The sequence below is a fragment of the Ambystoma mexicanum genome, chromosome 12 (assembly GCF_040938575.1).
Source record: "Ambystoma mexicanum isolate Mex_15411 chromosome 12, UKY_AmexF1_1, whole genome shotgun sequence".
NCBI classification, from domain to species: Eukaryota; Metazoa; Chordata; class Amphibia; order Caudata; family Ambystomatidae; genus Ambystoma; species Ambystoma mexicanum.
This window is the reverse complement of record NC_090936.1, coordinates 1,223,916,477-1,223,937,164: the sequence shown is the minus strand read 5'-3', so window position 1 is coordinate 1,223,937,164 and position 20,688 is coordinate 1,223,916,477. Positions and strand designations below refer to the sequence as shown.

General features: G+C 46.6%; 1 protein-coding gene across 13 annotated transcripts in view; it reads right to left on the bottom strand.

The window, feature by feature from the left end:
- MYBPC1 (myosin binding protein C1) overlaps nt 1-20,688 on the bottom strand; it is a 1,087,780-nt gene that overhangs the window by 204,240 nt on the left and 862,852 nt on the right. For all 13 annotated transcript variants that reach the window (XM_069629883.1, XM_069629891.1, XM_069629879.1 and 10 more), the window contains one exon: nt 16,806-16,965. In XM_069629883.1, coding sequence (XP_069485984.1) covers nt 16,806-16,965 — 160 coding nt within the window. The remainder of the gene's footprint in view (nt 1-16,805; nt 16,966-20,688) is intronic.

Genomic DNA, 20,688 nt, shown 5'->3' with positions numbered 1-20,688 from the left:
CCTGGTAACTTTAATATAGCAGTTTTCCTATGGAAAAAACGTTGACACCTTGAGTGTCCTATCAACGTCGTTATGGGTGCTTTAGGCAGCACCAATGGGACGTTGGGTGTATAGCCCCAGATTTCAACCTCTAAAAGGAGGATGTCCAAAGAGGATGTTTGCCTGAGGGGGAAGGCTGGGGGCGCATATGAATCCATGAAAGATACCAACGCTGGAGAAATGGAGTTACAGGTAAGAAACTACTCTACTTCTCCATCATTGGATCTTTCACGGATTCACATGCTGTGAATAGATTTTGTAGCTGTAGAAATACTTGAAGGTGCATATCAGGCAAACGGGACAAAGACCTTCAGCAATATGACCAAAAACGAGAAGGCCATAACCTGAAGGCAATAAACAGGAGTAGAGTGAAAACCCCAGAAGCTGCATGGCTTACCTTACTGGAACAGGCGTTGGAGCACCACTCGTCGCACCTGTACGTCTTCAGCATGTTGTTGATGCAGACAGAAGTGCCTGGTGAACGTGGTGGCACTGCCCACGTTGCTGCCTGGCAAATGTCTCTGATTGGATGCCCGCCAATAGAGCTGCTCAGGCTGCCGTGGACCTTGTAGAATGAGCTCTGGGAGATGACTGCAGTGGTTTGTTGGCTTTAGCAGCGCAGAAAGATATAGTTGGAGCCACCCAGCGTGAGATGCCTTGTTTTGAAATCGGCCCACATTTATTGGAAGGGCCGAAAGCCACAAAAAGTTGCTTGGATGATTTGAACGACTTAGTGTGATCCAGGTAATACTTTAAAGCTATTTTTACATCCAGGAAATGTAAAGCTTTTTCAGCCGGAGTAGAAGCATTGGGGAAAAGGGTTGGTAAGGTGATTGTAGTGTTCTTTTGAAAGTCCGATGGAGTCTTCGGAATGAAATGTGGATTTGCAGAGAGAAGAACCCTGTCCTTAAAGAAGCGCAGATATGGTGGGTCAATGACCATAGCCTGCAGTTCTGATACTCGTCTGGAGGACGTAATAGCCACTGGAAAAATACCTTCCAGGTGAGAAATATTATGGCAGCTGATGCCATAGGCACAAAAGGTGGCTTCATGAGGGCTGTGAGCACAAGGTAGAGGCTCCACACGGGAGAATGCGTTTTCCTTGGGGGGAAAAGTCCTGAAAAGACCCTTAAGGAAATGCTTAATAAGTCTGTCACTGAATTCCTTTTCCGTGTGAATCTTGATATCGCCGCTAGGTGCACCTTGATAGACGACATTGTGAGATAATCTTTTGCCAACAGCAAACGATAAGGAAGGAGTTGTTGAGGTGAAACGTGCAATTGCTGTAGGTTAGGCTGTTGGGCACACCAGAGGCAAAACCTTTTCCATTTACGGGCATATGATGTGTTGGTAGACGGAGCCCTTGACGCAGCCAAAATGCGGCGACAATCCTGAGGTATATTTAAGTTTCCGAATTCGGATTGGTCAGGAGTCATGCCGCCAGGTTGAGAGAGCCTGGGTTGTGATGCCACACCATTCCCTTGTTCTGAGATAGGAGATCCGGCTGGGAACCCAGGTGAAGAGGATCATACACCGCGAAGTGAAGCAGGTCGGACAACCAGGTCTGCCTGGACCAGAACAGGGCCTCTAGGATGATTTTGCAGGGAACCTTGCGAATCATCAGAACTGTTTTCCTCATCACAGGAAAGGGAGGAAATGCGTAGGCAAACATCCTGGTCCACGGAAAAGAGAATGTGTCCCTCATGGAGTTCGGATGAGGGACTGTCCTGGGAAACTGCTGGCGCTGCTTGTTCTCGGGGCTGGCAAACAGGTCCAAAGCAGGAGTACCCCCCTTCTCGAAGATCTTCTCAACCTGGGAGCTGTTCAGTTGCGACTCGTGCGTCTGATAAGAGTCCCTGCTGTGGGAATCCACATGTATGTTCTGAATCACTGTCAGGTGGAAAGCCAGGATCTGAATCCTGTCCTGGATGGCCCAGTGCCAGATGGTTTGGGCTTCCTGGGATAAGAGCTGTGAGTGTGTTCCCCCCTGCTTGCGCAGATAGAACATGGTAGTTGTGTTGTTGGTGAAAATCCTTACTACTGAGTCCTGGCCTTTGACTTGGAACTGGTCCAGATGAGCCCCCATCGTGTCTGCGAGGTGTCGGTCACGATAGTGTATCAAAAAATCCCTGCCGATGCCCTGTTCGATGTTGATGGGATGAGTCCCCCACAGTAGGGCGTCTGCCAGCGGCTGGGAGATGACTACCCTGTCCGACCGGGAGCCCTGGATCTGGGACCATCTGGATGTGAGAAATTCCTGTGCTGGGCGCATAAAGAGGCAGCAATTTGGAATGAAGGGGATGCAAGATGACAGGTGCCGAGGAGACACATGTATGAGCGGACTGTGACTGGTTCTCCTGGTGTAAACGAGCCTGCTAGGGTCAAGAGTTTCTCTATCCTCTCCTTTGATGGTTTCACCTGATTGAGGGTTGTCTGGAATTGCGCTCCCAGGAAAACCAAAATCTTTGAGGGCGTCAGATAGGATTTGCTGAATTTCATGGCGAAGCCTAGACGTTGTAGAAGGAGCATTGTGTTGTTGAGAGACTCCAACGTCTGCTGGCAAGTTGTTTCCCTGACCAACCAGTCGCCCTGGTACGGATAAACGTGGTGCCATTTCTCCTGAGGTAAGCTGCTACAGGAGCCAGACAATTGGTGAAAGTCCTGGGAGCTGACTTTAGGCCAAAGGGGAGAACCCGAAACTGGAAATGGTCGTTGCCCACCGTGAACCTGAGAAATTTTCGATGTCTTGGTTGCATAGGTATGTGAAAGTAAGCATCCTTGAGATCTAGAGATGCCAAAAACTCCTTGGGTTGTACTGCCCTTATAACGTCTTGCAACGTTAGCATCCTGAATTTTTGCTTTTTTATGTTTTTGTTGAGCAGCCGCAGGTCTAGAATGGGGTGCCACTTTCCGTTTGGCTTCTTGACCACGAAAAACCTGGAATAGGTACCTTTTCCTCTGGCCGGTGGGGGAACCCTCTCGATTGCCCTTTTTTTTATAGCATGAGACGATCCTCTCGATGCAAGATGTGAAGGTGAGACTGAGATGTTTTTACTGGAGGAATGGGGAGTTGTGGACGCTTGAACTCCAACAATTGCCCGTATTGGATAGCTTTCAGCAACCATCTGTTTGTTGATATTGAAAGCCACTCGTTGAGGTGGAACGCCACCTTCCCTCCCAATTGTCTGCCCCTGAGGCAGTCATTGTTCTGGTTTGCCTTGACGGCCTCTTTGTGAAGCAGAGGATCCCCTTTTCCTCTGACCTTGATACTGCTTGGTGCGTTGGGCGGTCTGGAAGGAACACCTGTAGCCTTGGGAGTAGTAGGTGGATCTGTTGTATCCCTTGTCTCAAGAACCCAAAAATCTTGCATTTCTTGAGACACCACGAAAGGAGCGAAAGGGGTGAAAAGATCTTCTGCCGCTTCCATAGTTTTCAAAGCTTCGTCAATCTTTTCCTCAAAAAGTTTTTCCCCCTAACAAGGCATGTCCACAACTTTGTGTTGTACCTCCTGGCAGAAATCCGTGCAGCGAAGCCAAGCTTGACGCCTGAGAACCATCCCGTTGTTTATTTGCTTGAAACCGGTCTCCGCTAGGTCGACAGCAATGTTAATGCTATGGTTCAATGCCTCCTCCCCCTCTCACACCAAAAGCATAGCTTCTTTCCTCTGCTGCTCTGGAAAGTGGTCCAACAGTGGTTCTAGGAAGTGCCACATCTCACGGTCGTACCGTGCCACTATGGCCAAAGAGTTGTCAGCCTTCACAGTAGTCGCTCCAATAGTGGGGACTTTTTTCCCAAATGCGTCAAGCTTACGGTTCTCATTATCGGGTGGAGTGGCACATTTGTGTTGGGTGCAAGCTTTCCTGCTAGCCGCTGCAGACACAACAGACTCTGGTGTAGGTTGCGATGTCAAGCACTTCGGAGTGGATTCAGGAGCTTTGAACTTCTTTTCCAAGCAGCCCTTGACCATTGGCTCAGTAAAAGGGTGCTTCATCATACAGAGACCCTCCTGCCATACGTGATCCAATATAGGGATTGAGAAAACCACCTTTCTCCTCTTCCCCATGTGGTCGAACAAGAAACAGTCCTTCTTTTCTTCCTCCGGGATGAGATCAAATTCCTGGCAGGCTTTAGCCATCCTGCCATGGAATGACCCTATGTCATCAGGTGGAGATTGTTTGGCTGGACTACCCGGATCACCCTGGTCCGGGTCTGTATCCCAAGTGTCTGCCCTTCTGGGAGAAGAGAAGACTGTGCAGAAGGTATCCTGTGGGGCAATGTCCTGTTCTGAATCATCTAGTTCCCCTTGTTCTTGATCCCTTAGTCCAGGACTAAATACCCTAGGGGAAGGAGGAGGAGGTCTAGCTGTGGATGGTTTCCTGGGGCGAGACCCTTGGTTGCGTACAGCATCAGAAGTATCCTTCTGGCGAGGGACGATCTGCGGGCTTTGCAGCAACAGGATTGATGGAGCCTGAGGCATTGGGAGCCGGGTGTCTAATTACCCGTGGAGAGCCTGCAAAGTAGAGAGCACTTGCATAGTGAGCAATGAGTGTGGGTTAGTAAGAGGATATTGAGGAGGGACAGCCCCCAAACCCGTTGATGTGGATGGGAAGGAAGGCGCTTGCGTTGTACGCTGTAGGCCCAAAACAGTTGGATCCGGGAAAGGCGGTTCCGAACCTCTGTCTTCGGGATCTGATTCAAAAGCTGCCTGCTCGTCGTAGGGGGGTGCCTCAAAGTCAGAGGTGCTCTCATGTTCAAGTATGTCCTCTGGTGGTATGATCAGAGACCTTTCCAAAAGAGTCTGTTCTGCAGGCGCAGCAGAGTGCCTTGATTTTTTATTGGGAGACGCATCCCCCGTTGCCAATTTGGGGTGAGCTGGCTTTTCATAGGAAGTATGTGTTGCCAGAGATTTCTTCTACGTCGTTGTCGGTGTCGACGGAGCGGGCGTCGACGGTATGGTCGTCGACAGGACAGCGGAAGACAGGGCTGTCGTCAATGTCAATGGGAGAGTCGTAAATGAATCGATCGTCTTAGTGGAATCGTCGACGGGGGATGAATCGTAGAGGGTGTATTCATCACTGGTACCACCGCAGATTGAGAAGGCAGAGGCTTGGATGACGACTTGGATTTGTGCTTCATCGACTCATGGCCAGAAGAGGATTTATGGGAGGCCGATGAGGAGTGATGTCTGTCCTTGGATGAAGACTTCTTCGTCGATGAGGAGGAAGACTGAGGCCTTGATTTATCTCTGTCCGACAACAAAGCTTTGCGAGCTGGGTCTGCAGATTTTTGCGGGTGAGAGCCCTTCTCCTTTGGATTTTCGGAGCGTGACGTAGCTGTATCACGCGAGGGGGGAGTTTGTGACCCCTCTCTACTCAACAAAGGCCTTTTAGAGGAGGATAACGATTTGGCTTTTTCCTAAGTGGATGAAGGTCTGGGCTCACCTGTGCGCTGTGTCTTAGACTGTGGTTCTTTAGAACTAGACCTTTGGCGTGATGGCAACCTCTTGTCTGAGGGAATGGACGCCCTATCTCCGTGTGAAGAGACGACCTCCCAAGCCGGATAGGCCCCCTCATTTAGCCAACAAATTAAGCGCCTATTCCTGTCCTTGAGAGTTTTTTGGGAGAACACCTGTCAGGTATCGCAATTGTCGGCCGAGTGGTTAGGGTACAAGCAGTATACGTGCTCCGAATGCCTGTCCCCCTCGTATACATTCTTGAGGGCGCAGGTCTCACATGGCCTGAACAAAGATTTCTTTAGACCTGAGGATTCCATAACGGGACCGGAAAACACATCTTCCCTTTATGAAAGACTGGAAACAGCGATAGCTGAATTGTAGAAAAAGAAATTTTCTCAGAAAAAGACAAATTTTCTCAGGAGAGAACGCAAGGTAATCGCAATGGTTTGGAAGACGGTTGAAATCTGAGGGGAAGCCGCTGGGGAAGGGCTACACACAACGTCCCATTGGTTCTGCCTAAAGCACCCATAATGACGTTGATAGGACACTCAAGGTGTCAAAGTTTTTTCCATAGGAAAATGACTATATTAAAGTTACTGGGGTTTTCCCAGCCTGGCGACGCGGAATGTCACAGCATGTGAATCCATGAAAGATCCAATGCTGGAGAAGAAGGGTTCATAATGGGTACCTTGTATTTATTGTCTAGGGCCTTGGAGATGTGGGGATCAGAATGAGGTTTTCCCCAACGAGCTAAAGCATGCTCCATAACAGACAATTCCATCGGCAGTGGAACCTTAGACTGCTGTGATGGCAATTTGCCAAAAACACCAGCCGTTTCAGACTTATCCTTTGGGAGGATTTCAAGATCCAGCATGGCTTTAGTGACAATGTCATGGAGCACCTTAGAAGGTGAATGAGTGGTGTCCTCCTCTGAATCTGAGTCAGTGTACTTTGACATTTTCTGTTTTTTGGGTGGAGGAGCAGGGTCCACATTGTCCACTGGTACCAGTACAGGGTCGGGAGTAGGGCCGACTGGAACCGATCCCTGAGGTAATACATTTTGTTCTTGATGCGTTGAGCCAAGACTTCGATGAACGGATCAGAAAGCATTGTTTCCAACACAGTGTTAGTGATATTGTTTGCCATTTGGGAAGGGCTAGGCAGAGGCTCTTACAATCTGATAGAAGTAGAAGAGTCAGCCCTATTAAGTGGTTGGCTAGGATTGTAAATGTTCAATACCACTGGTCTAAGAACCTGAATGTTGGTTAGACCCAAATGGGGTGCAGGTTGTGATGGCACCAGTGTAGGTTGACCAACTGTAACGCTCACCTGATTCTCGCAGAGGCGCCGGTCTTGACTGGGCGACTACCGTATCTTCAAAGGTGATGTGCAGCACCCGGTTGGCTCTTTGGGCTGGACCTCTGTGCACTGTATGCCTGACGTGTAGAGTAAGATGTCTGCAGATAGAAAATATGGGGGTTAATGAACTGGGGTTATTGGGGTGTCCCTATCTCTTTCCTCTTCTCCTCTCCTGTAGACCCCCAAAGGTTAACGCTCTCACCTTAGGTAAGTGAATGCCGAGCTCTCCATCTGCCTCGGGGCAGGGTGCTGTAACCAGTTTCCTCACTGGATAGGTAGCGCAGGCCTCTTGACTTCAGAGGACTGCTGTCCGTCGTTTACTGCACGAACGGTAAGTTTCGAGTAACTCAAATGTCTTTAAAGTCTTTAATAATGATGTCTCTTGTTTTGCAGGGTTCCGGCGATGGCGGATGACGGGCTGAAGTGAGTTGAAGATGGAGCCCGTGTGAGGAATAGAAGCGCCTGGAAGCACGTAAGTAAGCGCTTGTTGCCAGCTTCACGATGCGCTCTAACTGTCTTTTTATTTTGCAGGTACAAGTTCGGAGCGGCTGCAGGGTGCCGGAATACCCACTGGGTTAGATGTGGAAAGGAGTATTGGCAGGTGAGTATTAAAGTTCCCCAATGTCTTTAAACGCACCTTGTTTTGTCTTTCAGATGCGGGATGCAGCGCCGACGGCCTCCGGAGCGTGCGAATAGTTGGTAAGCTTTTGTCTTTCAGATGCCGGAATGCAGTGTGAAGACCTCCGGAGCGCACGAAGAGTAGGTAAGCCTTTGCCTTTCAGATGCCGGAATGCTAACCTGTTCTTTCTTGTCTTTATAGGTGTTGCTGAAGACTGGATTCAGGATGGTAAGCCTTTTCCTTTCAGATGCCGGAATGCTAACCTGTTCTTTCTTGTCTTTATAGGTGTTGCTGAAGACTGGAGTCAGGATGGTAAGCCTTTTTCCTTAGGCCCAGGACCGGATGCAGAAGACACGATGAGCGTTCTGCTGCAGAGGGTGCAGAATAACGCAAAGCAAGATTCATCCACCGGGTGTGGTTTAAATAGCCTCCTGTAGTGCTTAGGTGTCTCCTTCCACAGCCACGCCTAGGTAAGAAAAGAGTTCCTGGTAAGAAAAGAGTTCCTGCCTTCCAGAAGAGTTCCAGTGTTCTGAATCTAGGGAGTGGCTCCAGCCCCACCCAACAGGAAAAGTAGTTCCAAACAGAAGAGGATCAGAGGCTCAACTGGCAGGCAAGTAAGCAGCATGGTCTGCTGCAGGTAAGTCCACCCAAGCATTATGAGCCCGGCGCTTCCAGCGCTGGGACTGGGCATATTTATGAGCCTGGTGCCACTGGCGCCAGGACTGGGTCCAAAAGGTCCCAATTGGGACTGGTTGGCACTCGGAACCTGGGTTATGGATCTGCTTCCAAGGGAGTTGGGAAAACCCTGACCTTTTGGAAGCAGAGATCATGACAGTACCCCCCCTCAAGGCCCCTCCCAAACCGGGCTTCTCCGGGGGTTTTGGCTTGTCAGGAAATGTTCGGTGAAATCTTTTGATTAGGCGAGGAGCGTGGACATATTCAGCAGGTTCCCAGGATCTCTCTTGGGGGCCGTAGCCTTTCCAGTCAATTAGGTAGAATAGTTTAGATTTGGAGATCTTGGAGTCCAGAATGCTTTTGACTTCAAACTCGAGTTCTCCATCAACTAGGATAGGTTTTGGAGATTTGGTTAGTCGGGTTTGAGGTTGCACAGGTTTTAATAGAGAGACGTGGAAGACCGGATGTATCTTCATGTGCGGGGGCAAGTCCAACTTGACCGCTACTGGATTTACTATGGTAGTGATGGAATAGGGACCAAGGTATCTTGGGTTGAATGTACGTGGCCCTTTTAGAGATAAATATTTAGTGGATAACCAGACTTGATCCCCTACTTGATAGTGAGGGGCTTCCTTCCGATGTTGATCTGCTCTTTTCTTGTATTGTTCTTTAGCCCTTTGAAGGTGAGAACCAGCTTCCTTAAAGGCTTGGGTGATTGTAGAATGCAGGTAGTCTACTGCTGGTGTTTCAAGATCTTGGAGGGGATCCAACTCCGAGGTTCGAGGGTGACTGCCGTACAAAAGAAAAAACGGGGTTTTCCCAGTTCCCGAATGGACAGAGTTATTGTAGGCATATTCGGCTATCCAAAGGATATCTTTCCAAGTTTTTTCAGTTTGTTGCAGCATGCAGCGTAAATACTGTTCCAGAGTTTGATTGGTCCTCTCGGTTTGTCCATCGGTCTGAGGGTGGTGACTGGTCGATAGTCTCACATCAATTTGAGCCGACCGACAGCAACTTCGCCAAAAATGAGAAATAAATTGACTACCTCGATCCGAAATTAGAACCGAAGGAAAACCGTGCAGTCGGACGATGTTTTCGAGAAATTCTCGGGCCAGAGTTGCTGCTGTTGGCAAGCCTTTGAGCGGAATGAAATGCGCCATCTTGGAGAATAAGTCCACGATTACTAGAATCGTATTGTATCCGGAGCATGGAGGTAGATCAGTGATGAAGTCCATAGAAAGCGTATGCCAAGGGCGAGGTGGGATGTCAATAGGGCGTAAGAGGCCTGCTGGTCTTTCCTTTTGACTCTTGTTTTGGGCGCATACTCCACAGGACATTATAAAGTCTCTGATATCTTTTTTCCAAGACGGCCACCAGAAGTAGCGCTTGATCTTTTCTGAGGTCTTGGCTATACCAGGATGACCTTCCATTAAAGAGTCGTGATAACAAGAGATTACTTTTTTCTGTAAATCTGTGCTGGGTAGGTATAATCGTTCTTGGAAATACAATAAGTTGTCCTTTACTGCAAAGTCCTTTCCCTGCAGATGCCAATTCTGTATGTCTGCTGGAGTTACAAGTTGCCTGGCTTTATCCTTAACTTCCTCTATGGATTCTGTGGCGATTACACCCAGAATTCTTTGTTCGGGAATGATTGGTACAGGTTTTGGGTTAATCAAGTGTTCTTCCACTCCCATCCGAGAAAGGGCATCAGCTTTACCGTTCTTTGTACCAGGTCGATAGGTTATTATGAAGTCAAACTCGGCAAAGAATAATGCCCAACGGAGTTGTCTAGAGGATTGGGCTTTTGCGGTTTTCAAATATTGCAGGTTTCGGTGATCCGTAATCACAGTAACGGTGTGTCGGGCCCCCAGCAGATAATGCCGCCAAGCCTTAAAGGCAGACTTGATAGCCAGAAGTTCCTTGTCAGTAATCGTGTAATTGATTTCTGGAGGTGAGAATTTGCGGGACCAAAATGCCACGGGATGCAACTGATTGGTTACCGGGTCCTTTTGTGATAGAACTGCCCCCATGGCAAGGCTTGAAGCATCAGTTTCCACGATGTAGGGGAGTTCGGGGCAAGGGTGTTTTAAGATTGGTGCAGAGATAAATTTAGTCTTCAAATCCTGGAAAGCTTGTTCCGCCTCGGTAGACCATTCAAAACGTTTGTTTTTCTTTAACAAGGCAGTGATGGGCTGGACTATTCGAGAGAACTCGGGGATAAACCTGCGGTAAAAGTTAGCGAAGCCTAACATGCTTTGCACACCTTTTACGGAGGATGGTGATGGCCATTTGAGAACTGCATCGACCTTTTTTGAATCCATACGCACTCCGCCAGGTGATAATATGAATCCCAAGAATTCAACTTCAGTCACGTTGAAAACACATTTTTCCAACTTAGCGAAAAGTTTGTGTTGACGCAATCTTTCGAGGACCATTTTCACGTGTTTCCGATGTTCAGATTCCGATGAAGAATAAACGAGAATGTCGTCAATGTAAACAACAACACACACATCTATGAGTTCTCTGAGGACATCGTTCATAAAATATTGAAAGGCGGCCGGGGCATTGCAAAGTCCGAAGGGCATGACCTGATATTCAAATAGCCCATACTTGGTGCGGAAGGCCGTCTTCCATTCATCGCCCTCTTTTACTCGTACCAAGTGGTAAGCTCCTCTAAGATCCAGCTTTGTATATATGCATGCTTTTCTGACTTGGTCGAGGAGTTCAGGGATCAAAGGTAACGGATATCTATTCTTAACGGTGATCTGGTTCAGGGAGCGATAATCGATACAAGTTCTAAGGTCTCCTTCCTTTTTTGGAACGAAGAACAAAGCTGAAGAAGCAGGGGATTTGGAAGGACGAATAAACCCATTTGCCAGGTATTGATCCAGGTATTGTCGAAGGTGAAGGTTCTCAGGCTCGGTGAGGGCATAAATTCTACTACAAGGAGGAGTAGATCCAGGTATCAGGTCTATCTGGCAGTCATAAGACCTATGAGGAGGTAGAGAGTTAGCCTGCTCCTTCCGGAAAACATCTTGGTATTCTAGGTATTCGGGAGGTAACTGGAGAGTCTCTGAAGAAATTGCTGCCAGTGCAACACCAGGTGGAGGGTGACAAGTAGAGACACATTCTGGAAACTGGACCGTTCTTGCTCGCCAATCGATCAGAGGATTGTGTTTCTCTAACCAAGGTATTCCTAGAATAATCTGGAACTGAGGGGCCTTGATCACATCGAACACGATCTTCTCATGGTGTCCATCTTGACTTACTAGCGTCACCTCTTGAGTGGTATGTGTTACTGGCCCGGAGGCTATCTCCGTACCATCCACCGTAGTAATGACGTCCTTTACAGCCTTGGGACAAAGAGTTAGATTCATCCTCAAAACCATTTCATGATCCACATAATTGCCGATGGCACCGCTGTCGACGTAAGCTTCAATTGCATGTAATCGATCCGGATTATCAGGGCTAATGAGGACCATAGGTATCACGAAATGCGAGGTCACGGAACTGGTTTTCACGCTCGGCAAGAGGACCTCTTTTCTTGTCGGGCAAGGTCGTTTCCCTGCTCAGAGTTTGTAACTGTGGTAACTGCAGCTCCTACTGCCTTCTTGGCAGGTTTCACCGGACAGTCTCGAAGAAAGTGCCCTGAGTTTCCGCAATATAGGCATAATTGCAACTGTTTTCTCCTTTCCCGCTCCCTTTGTGTTAGAGGGCCTTTCAGACCCCCTATTTGCATGGGTTCCCCGGAGTCTACTTCTTTGGAAGGAGTTGGCGGTTTGGAAAATACTCGAGCCTCAAACTTGGAACGATCGGCCTTCCTGTTCTGCAGTCTGTGATCTATTTGAACGACCAAGTCTATATAATCCGAACAGTCTTGTGGGGGATTCACTACTTGGGCTAAAACGTCTTTGAGCTCTCCACGTAGACCTCTATAAAACAGCGTAATCCTTTTGTCCTCAGGCCATTGAGTTTCCACTATTAGTCTATTGAAAGATGCAATATAAGCCAAAAGGTCTTGATTACCCTGTCGCAACGAAAGAAGCTCATTGTCCAAGGCCTGCCCCTGTGCATGTCTTGCGAACAGTTTTTCCATACTAAGCTGAAAGGCTTGAAAATCATGGAGAATCGGATCATCTTGATTAACTAGAGGGATCGACCAGTCTGCCGCATTGCCACTAAGGTACGAAAGTACAAAAGCTACTTTAGCTTGATCAGTTGGAAAGGCTGCTGGCCGGCATAAGAAGTGCAAACGGCACTGATTGATAAATACCGCAAACCTCTTGGGTCACCAGAAAATCGTTCGGGCGGAGCCAGAGGTACATTCCCAGGTAGGTTGATCTGCACTGGATTCATAGAGGATGTTGAAGGAAGATTTGCCCCTGATGCGGGTAGCGGGGTCTGTCCGGCTTGTGACTGTAGCAATTGTCTAGCAAGATCATCTGTTCTCTCCTTGGAAATAATTAGTTCCCTTCTTAGAGCATTCGTTTCCTGACGAGCTGCATGCACTTCTGCCCTTAGTTCCCCAAGTAACCGGGCTAGGTGGTCAGTATCCGAGGTTTCCATAGCGCCTGGGCGAGAGTTTTGCGGTAGGCTTTGCGTTCTGTAACGCTCACCTGATTCTCGCAGAGGCGCCGGTCTTGACTGGGCGACTACCGTATCTTCAAAGGTGATGTGCAGCACCCGGTTGGCTCTTTGGGCTGGACCTCTGTGCACTGTATGCCTGACGTGTAGAGTAAGATGTCTGCAGATAGAAAATATGGGGGTTAATGAACTGGGGTTATTGGGGTGTCCCTATCTCTTTCCTCTTCTCCTCTCCTGTAGACCCCCAAAGGTTAACGCTCTCACCTTAGGTAAGTGAATGCCGAGCTCTCCATCTGCCTCGGGGCAGGGTGCTGTAACCAGTTTCCTCACTGGATAGGTAGCGCAGGCCTCTTGACTTCAGAGGACTGCTGTCCGTCGTTTACTGCACGAACGGTAAGTTTCGAGTAACTCAAATGTCTTTAAAGTCTTTAATAATGATGTCTCTTGTTTTGCAGGGTTCCGGCGATGGCGGATGACGGGCTGAAGTGAGTTGAAGATGGAGCCCGTGTGAGGAATAGAAGCGCCTGGAAGCACGTAAGTAAGCGCTTGTTGCCAGCTTCACGATGCGCTCTAACTGTCTTTTTATTTTGCAGGTACAAGTTCGGAGCGGCTGCAGGGTGCCGGAATACCCACTGGGTTAGATGTGGAAAGGAGTATTGGCAGGTGAGTATTAAAGTTCCCCAATGTCTTTAAACGCACCTTGTTTTGTCTTTCAGATGCGGGATGCAGCGCCGACGGCCTCCGGAGCGTGCGAAGAGTTGGTAAGCTTTTGTCTTTCAGATGCCGGAATGCAGTGTGAAGACCTCCGGAGCGCACGAAGAGTAGGTAAGCCTTTGCCTTTCAGATGCCGGAATGCTAACCTGTTCTTTCTTGTCTTTATAGGTGTTGCTGAAGACTGGATTCAGGATGGTAAGCCTTTTCCTTTCAGATGCCGGAATGCTAACCTGTTCTTTCTTGTCTTTATAGGTGTTGCTGAAGACTGGAGTCAGGATGGTAAGCCTTTTTCCTTAGGCCCAGGACCGGATGCAGAAGACACGATGAGCGTTCTGCCAAGATTCATCCACCGGGTGTGGTTTAAATAGCCTCCTGTAGTGCTTAGGTGTCTCCTTCCACAGCCACGCCTAGGTAAGAAAAGAGTTCCTGGTAAGAAAAGAGTTCCTGCCTTCCAGAAGAGTTCCAGTGTTCTGAATCTAGGGAGTGGCTCCAGCCCCACCCAACAGGAAAAGTAGTTCCAAACAGAAGAGGATCAGAAGAGGATCAGAGGCTCAACTGGCAGGCAAGTAAGCAGCATGGTCTGCTGCAGGTAAGTCCACCCAAGCATTATGAGCCCGGCGCTTCCAGCGCTGGGACTGGGCATATTTATGAGCCTGGTGCCACTGGCGCCAGGACTGGGTCCAAAAGGTCCCAATTGGGACTGGTTGGCACTCGGAACCTGGGTTATGGATCTGCTTCCAAGGGAGTTGGGAAAACCCTGACCTTTTGGAAGCAGAGATCATGACACCAACATTGTCGTCAGACTGAGGAGAACATTGAGGCAAAATGTGAGGAGTGTGAGCTCTCACAGGAGTGCTCAACAATTTTTCTGGCAGAACAGTAAAAAATGTGGAAGTGTCAAAGTCTTCAGAGTCAGAAATGAAAGTTCAATTGTCTTTCTGGCTCTCCGGTATCGAGCCGAGACAAAAGCCACAGGAGATTTCTTCCGTTTGTGTTTTCGTGGAGAATTCAGCACCGGACTACATTTTGAGTGAGAGTGCTTATGCCTCTTATGAGAGGACTTATGAGTTTTCCTCGGTACCTTTATCTTTCAGTACCAAAGTACCAGAAGTTTTATGTGCAGAAGCATACTTGGCTTTGTCTGGTACAGGGGAATCAGATATGGACCGAATGAAACCCGGAGGCGCGAACCTCTTTACACGTACCCTTGCCTGTTCGGTGTACCAAGGCAATAAATGGTTTTGCCGGTACCGTTGTTATTTTGTCCAGAGCAAATAACTCTTCTGGTACCGGGTGGGTCTTCTGTGTCCCTTTCCCACCTGCAGGTACTAACACTTTCCCACCTGGAGGTAATAGTGCTTTCCCGACCAGAGGTACTTTCAGGTGAAGACTCTGGAACTGAGGAGGCAGTTGTCAAGACTTGATGATCGTGTAGACGATGATACCTCCGTCCCCAAGTACCACTCGAGCAAACAAGGAGTTACTGCCCGAGCGGTCCTTGAGGCCACAGGTGGTGAACATCGTCAGCCGGAACCAGGAATGCCGGAAGATGCCCCCGCCCCGACCACTGTAAGGCAAACACAGGGGTTAGATAATAAACACAAAACCCTAGACCTGAATACGTAAGAAATCTACAATGGGGCTTACCCTTAGGAGTTGGTCGGAACCCAATGTTGGTGTAGGAATGTTATCGGATGGCAGCCTGGCAATGCACTTGGGAGGATGTAATCACCACCTGACGTAGAAACCAGAACCTGTGAGCCAATCAGGTATGGGAATCCTGAAAGGCACGTGATCCAAGAACAGAGTCTGTAACAAAAGGGCAATCCAATAGCAGTCCGGGGACAAAACCGTGGTTGAGTCCAGGAGAAAACAGTTCCAGCAAGGTACAGCAAAGGGAAATCCAAATATCAATCCGGGGGAGGAGCCAAGGTCGTAACCAGAAGGGAGTAAGTTCCAGGCAAAGGTACCGTGAGGGGAAGAACCAGATCAGAGTCCAAGATCAATCCGAGGTCAAAAATAGCCAAGTAAGTAGTCTGTAATCCGTAATCCGTAATGCGGCCAACAGGATCAGCTGTGAAGCGCTGGATGGCAGTCAGCGCGTTGCTTTTGAACGCTGACTAGCGATCACGTGACTCTCGTCATCCGTCACGTGATCGAACGTGCTGAGGAGGAGCTCCCAGGCGTCGGCAACGGGGACGTTGCAGGATGCCCGTGGCGCGTCTCCACGGCAACTGCCAACACCGGAATGGGAGCCAACGCCGGGATGGGAAATGAGGCAGAAACCGGCGTCGCTGACCTTGGCCAACCCCTTGCCGGCAGGCCTGCAGGTGAGAGTATGTCCTGGCACGTGTGGGGACCTGGTGTGCCATATGTGCCTGCCGTGTTTTGGTGGTGGTAGCAGGGGCTGGATTATGGGGTGTGTCCATGGGACGCGTGGATGATGGGGGCGTGACAGCAGTCTACCCTTGGGTACCTACAGCTGGTGCTGAAACTAGTAACTCACCTGAAGGTATAGTCCCCCTCTCACCGGTATCGGCCTCCCTCCTGTATATGCAGGTAATCACCGAGTGATGTATACCTAAACGGTAGACTCAGGCACAGTGGGGATTGGCCGCTGAAAAATGCTTCTGGCAACGGATGCACTGCTTGAGCCTGTCGCATATGGCATGCGTAAAGGAAGGCACAACAAATTGAAAAAAATAAAATAAAGAACCAATCACTAGAGAAAAAGGGATGGACAGCCAAAGGAGCGCCTCGGAAAGGGAGTCGCAGCGCAGCAAAAAAATCCAACCCGCCCAGTAGGCGGAAAAACAGGAACTGGGTGTTGACTGTTGGTGACGTAAGGGTAGGGTGTGGGCCCGCAGCGAGGAAGGACCCACGCGTGACGTAGGCCCTTCCCCTTCAAAAATTCTTAAAGTGACTGCTATCTTTTTCAGCCAGCTACGGATGCAGGCGTATCCAACCAGTTGGGAAGGAGGGAGAGCCAGGACGACAGAGAAATCATATATATATATATATATATATATATATAGAGAGAGAGAGAGAGAGAGAGAGAGAGAGAGTTCCTGTTGGAATTTAAATAGGTTACTGCTACGAAGGAAGACTCTTGTAGTTGAAGTTAGTGATGCATTGTTCAAAGTGACCTAATAATGAGCCTGGGGCTAGTTTGTGTAATCTTGCACTGTATTATGCGTGGTGAACAAGCCCAGACCCCCTTAATCAGTGTTATGCAAAAGGAAATCCTGTGTGGCAAAGTAAACCAATGCTTGCTTAGATTCAATAAACTATTCACAATCAAAGATTCTTCATTCTAATAAATACGTGACTGTGGTCAATAAACAATACTTTTTAACTAACCTTCTTTCTCGATTAATGCACTGTTTTCTGTCCTCGTTGCATTCTCACTGAGGCCACACATATTTTCAGAGAAGACTCTGAAAAAGTACTCGTTCCCTATGACAAGTTCAGAAATTGTTGCACAATTTCTGTGGTAGTGCTCCATGACTGTAAACCATTCCTAAAAACACAAAGATGTTTTAGTTACAGTGTTATTGAATACCATTACTAAAACGATTGAAGCATCAACAGGTCAACACTGCACTAGCCTTTGGATCTAGATCTGTGCTCAAGACCATTGTGAACAAGCATTATGTCAAACTAATTCATCAATGCAGTTTCTGTGTATATTACATTTCAACAACGAAACATGCATATTTGCAGATGTGTGCAATATGTAGCACGAAACGTACCATCATTACTTAGGAACATAAATGGTAAAAATAAAAGCCCTACCATGCATGTGGTTACTCATTATGAGCCCTCCAAATGTTTTGAACTAAAACTCCCACAATCCTGCACCATTGGCTACGCTGGCTAGTGATCATGGGAGTTGAAGTCCAAAACATATAGAGGGCTACATAATGGTTCATTTTGAAAGTTCATATGACCTAAGTATCTATGTGATTTACTATTATTATTATTATTGTTTATTGTTTTTGGTTTGTGTTAAACCTTTACAAAAGTACATTAAAGATTTCGTATTAGAGAAATATAAAAACAATCATTTCTTTTATCAAATCAATAGCAATCATCCTAGACATCCAACTGCATAAAATTTATCTAAAACATATCATAACTTAACAGTTTAAGAAGAGGCAAATCATTTCTTGGTTTCAGAGCGTCAAATCGAATCATAGCTTTCCTTATTTCGTATTCAAACAGGCTCATCATAAGAGGCATCATTACACGATTCTTAATGTAAGAATATGTTAATATCATGACAAATTACAAAAAAATTTCAGGAAGGTTATGACTCTTATTTTTAACACATTAGAGTTACCATGCCGTATCTGATACCACAATAGTTCTCTATTGACGCAGTGTAGTTGATTCACAAATTGTTTAAAATATAAAATACGTTGTTGCAATAGGGCTGGGCAAAACCAACAGCAGATGCTGCAGTGTCTCTTCGATTCCTTCCTCTCTACAAAACCGACACCACCCCCATTCTTTATCCGCAATCTTTTCAATATGTAGTTAGTTTTTAGGACATCAAATCTGAATCTCATGAAAACATTGCGTAATTCACGCGCAGGGTATGTCTCTAGATAGGCTTCAAGAGTTGGATAGCACTTCCAGAATGAATACATATGATACATAGATTTCGATAACATCACATACAGCATAGTTTGCTGCCAATCGTGCCCTTTTACGATTTTCTTCACTTTTAAAGGATTTGAGATAACAATATCTACTGATAGGCCTAAATCCTGGAGGTACGTTTGCATTGCTTCACTTTGGTGGATATAAAATGTGTTTATAGTGTCATTGGCAGTAATCGAGTATAACGTATCTGCAGGATTAATAAGACACTTCCTCCATAAACATAACTTCTTCCATTTTATGATCAACCTCTAAGATTGCAGTCCCAATTCGTATCTTATCGCCTCGATTGGGACAGATTTAGGTAGAAAGAAAAGAATTCCTTTCCATATCATGCTCTCTAGTTGTTTCAAGTAATCAGAGTCTTCCAAATCATGAAGTTCCATCCCATACAACAAGCCTGGTATTCCTTTCATATTGTAACATTTTTTAAGCGGCACTAAAGTAAATTTACAGTATAGTGATTCCAATTTTCGCATTTGGCTTAAAATACTTTCAGTTTTAATCTTTAAAAATACTTTCAGTTTTAATCTTTAAGTGTTTTTTGTAGTGGCAGGGGAACCAGACCCAGAGAATAGATAACCCAGATATTTGAAGCCACACTGACGGGTTATCCTTTTACCTTCAACTTTCCAAGTTAGATTTGAAGATCTTTTCATAGGTTTACCCAGATGTATGATGGTAGTTTTGTCAGCATTAATTTTCAATCGTAAATCTGCTATAAAAATTACGAACGCATCAATCATTCTTTGTAAGCCGACTTTTGTGGAGTCGAATAACAAAAAATCGTCGGCGTATGCTAGTCATTCCAGTTGCATATCACCAATCTTTGGTGAAATTAGACCTTTGCCTCCCAATGCTTTATCCGCATCACACACATATAGATTAAAAAGCATGGCTGCAAGCATGCATCCTTGACGCAAACCGTTTTAAATGTCAATCTCAGATGTCAACAGGCCTTACTTTGATCTTTGTATCTGAATACAGATTGATAATGATTTGTAATAGGTGGTTAGGAATCTTCAGGGCGGACAGTTTTAGCCATAAAGTGGCCCTATCTACCAGATCGAAAGCTTTGCTGAGATCCATAGCGGCTACATAGATCGAGTTCCCATGTTTACCTAAGGCTTTGGAAAGCAGGGATCTCAAAATCAGACCTCCACAGTCCATACCAATTCCTTTTCTGAAGCCTATCTGTTTAATGTCAAGAATGCGATTTAGCTTAATCCATTCTAACAATTCCTCTAGAACAATGGAAGAGAAAATTTTGGACTCGGGGTCTGAAATAGCAATCGGTCTATAGCTGTCTGGTGTTAATCTGGAGCCTTTTTTAAAAATAGGAATAACTAGTGCTAGTTTCCATGATTGTGGTAGGGTTTTAGTCATTAGGATGTCTTTATACAAGATGTGTAGAATTTCGGACCATAGGTTGACATCAGCCTTTAAGATTAAATTTGATAGGTTATTGGGGCCGGGAGCCCCCGAATTTCTGGATTTAATTATAATGCGTGTGATATTAGTAGTAGAAATATCTAACGACCATTCACAGGGTTCATAAGTACCGTCAAAATGTCTGGCATTATTGCAAGAATAAATTTTGAGAAAATGTTCACACCACCTTCTTTCGCTTATTTGGGTGAATTGTAAGTCTTTTTGTGAGCAGTCAACATTGTTAACAATTTGCCAGAAATTTGCGATATCTTTCCCTTTGATAGCATAAAGCATTTTCTCCCCATCTTTTTGAGCTCTTAACGACCTTTAATTTATCGCCCAGTTCTTATACTGTTGCTTAACATTTTTAATCAAACGAGTTGTGTCAGTACACACCGCTTTTTCTCTCAGTATGGCACGAATATCTCTCCTCATTACAGATTTCCGAATGTGAACCTCGACATCAAAAGATTGTTTGTGTTGTGATCTATTAGTCGTTAATCTATTATAATTTTTCATAGTATATTCACAAATATCATTCAAATGATCAGTAAAAATCCCAGTACCAAAGAGCCGTGCACGATTAACCGTAGACATTTCACAAAAATCTTGCATTAACACAGAAGTAAATCTCTTAGTTTTGGAATAGGTCCATCTTATTCTGTTGCCTTTGGGGTTTACAGTCAGGCCTTCAGAATATCGTAAAGTTTGTTCTGCCAGTGTTGTGAACCACAGATCAACATGCAATAATTTATGGTCACTGGTAGACATATCAATAACAGTTAAATCCGGCACTTTACATCTAGGAAAGTTCATATATCAATCTGGTGGGACTACGTTCACTGCCTAACCTTACTGGACACAGTCATTGCCACCCTAGTCTTAGCCCCTAACCTGCACTATAATGCTATGGTGATGTAGCCCCCGCTCATTCTGCCACCCTTTTCTATCAGTCCCTGTCTGGCACTCAGCCTCTTTTCTGCTCAGGTCTTCAACAGGCCATCTGCTCTTTAGTTTTGTCATGGCCTCATTCTCACTGTCGTTGACCGGATTAGCCACATCCTGTTTACTCCCAGGTGACCCTCCTGATCAAACCACTTAAACACTTGGCCTCTTCATCTTGCTGCCCCGTCTGCTCCACTTCTCT